Source organism: Eimeria mitis, genomic scaffold, assembly GCF_000499745.2.
Source record: "Eimeria mitis Houghton genomic scaffold, Emh_scaff1687, whole genome shotgun sequence".
NCBI lineage: Eukaryota > Apicomplexa > Conoidasida > Eucoccidiorida > Eimeriidae > Eimeria > Eimeria mitis.
This window is the reverse complement of record NW_013570003.1, coordinates 1,800-2,303: the sequence shown is the minus strand read 5'-3', so window position 1 is coordinate 2,303 and position 504 is coordinate 1,800. Positions and strand designations below refer to the sequence as shown.

Genomic DNA, 504 nt, shown 5'->3' with positions numbered 1-504 from the left:
CCATGCCCCTCCCCTTGCTGCTGCTGACGTGCAGCAGCTGCTGCTGCAGCTCTCCAGCTTATTCAACTCCATCCGCAGCAAACAGCAGCAGCAGCAGCAGCAGCAGCAGCAGCAACAGCAGCAGCAGCAGCAGCAACTGCTGCTGCTGCAGCAGCAGCAGCAGGAAAATACCCCCAGCACCGTCGACGATATTCCGGTTGACAGCGTCACGCTGCAGCAGCAGCAGCAGCAGGAACAGCAGCAGCAGCAGCAGCAGCAACAGCAGCAGCAAGTATGCTCCAGCCCTTTGCACCACATACTGCCTGAAGAGCAGCAAACGCTGCAGCAGCAGAAGCAGCAGTTGCAGCAGCAGCACTTCCAGCAGCAACAGCAGTTGCAGCAGCAGCAGTTGCAGCAGCAGCAGTTGCAGCAGCAGCAGCGGCAGCAGGTGCAGCAGCTGCTGCTGGAGCAGCAGCAGCTGGAGCAGCAGCAACAGAAGCAGCAGTTGCAGCAGCAGCAACTCCA

At 60.3% G+C, this 504-nt stretch overlaps 1 protein-coding gene across 1 annotated transcript in view; it reads left to right on the top strand.

Moving 5' to 3' along the window:
* The window catches only part of EMH_0041800 (uncharacterized protein), a gene marked incomplete at both ends in the record, with an annotated part of 5,777 nt that overhangs the window by 3,488 nt on the left and 1,785 nt on the right, over positions 1-504 (top strand). The window contains one exon of the mRNA XM_013495667.1: positions 79-504. Coding sequence (XP_013351121.1) covers positions 79-504 — 426 coding nt within the window. The remainder of the gene's footprint in view (positions 1-78) is intronic.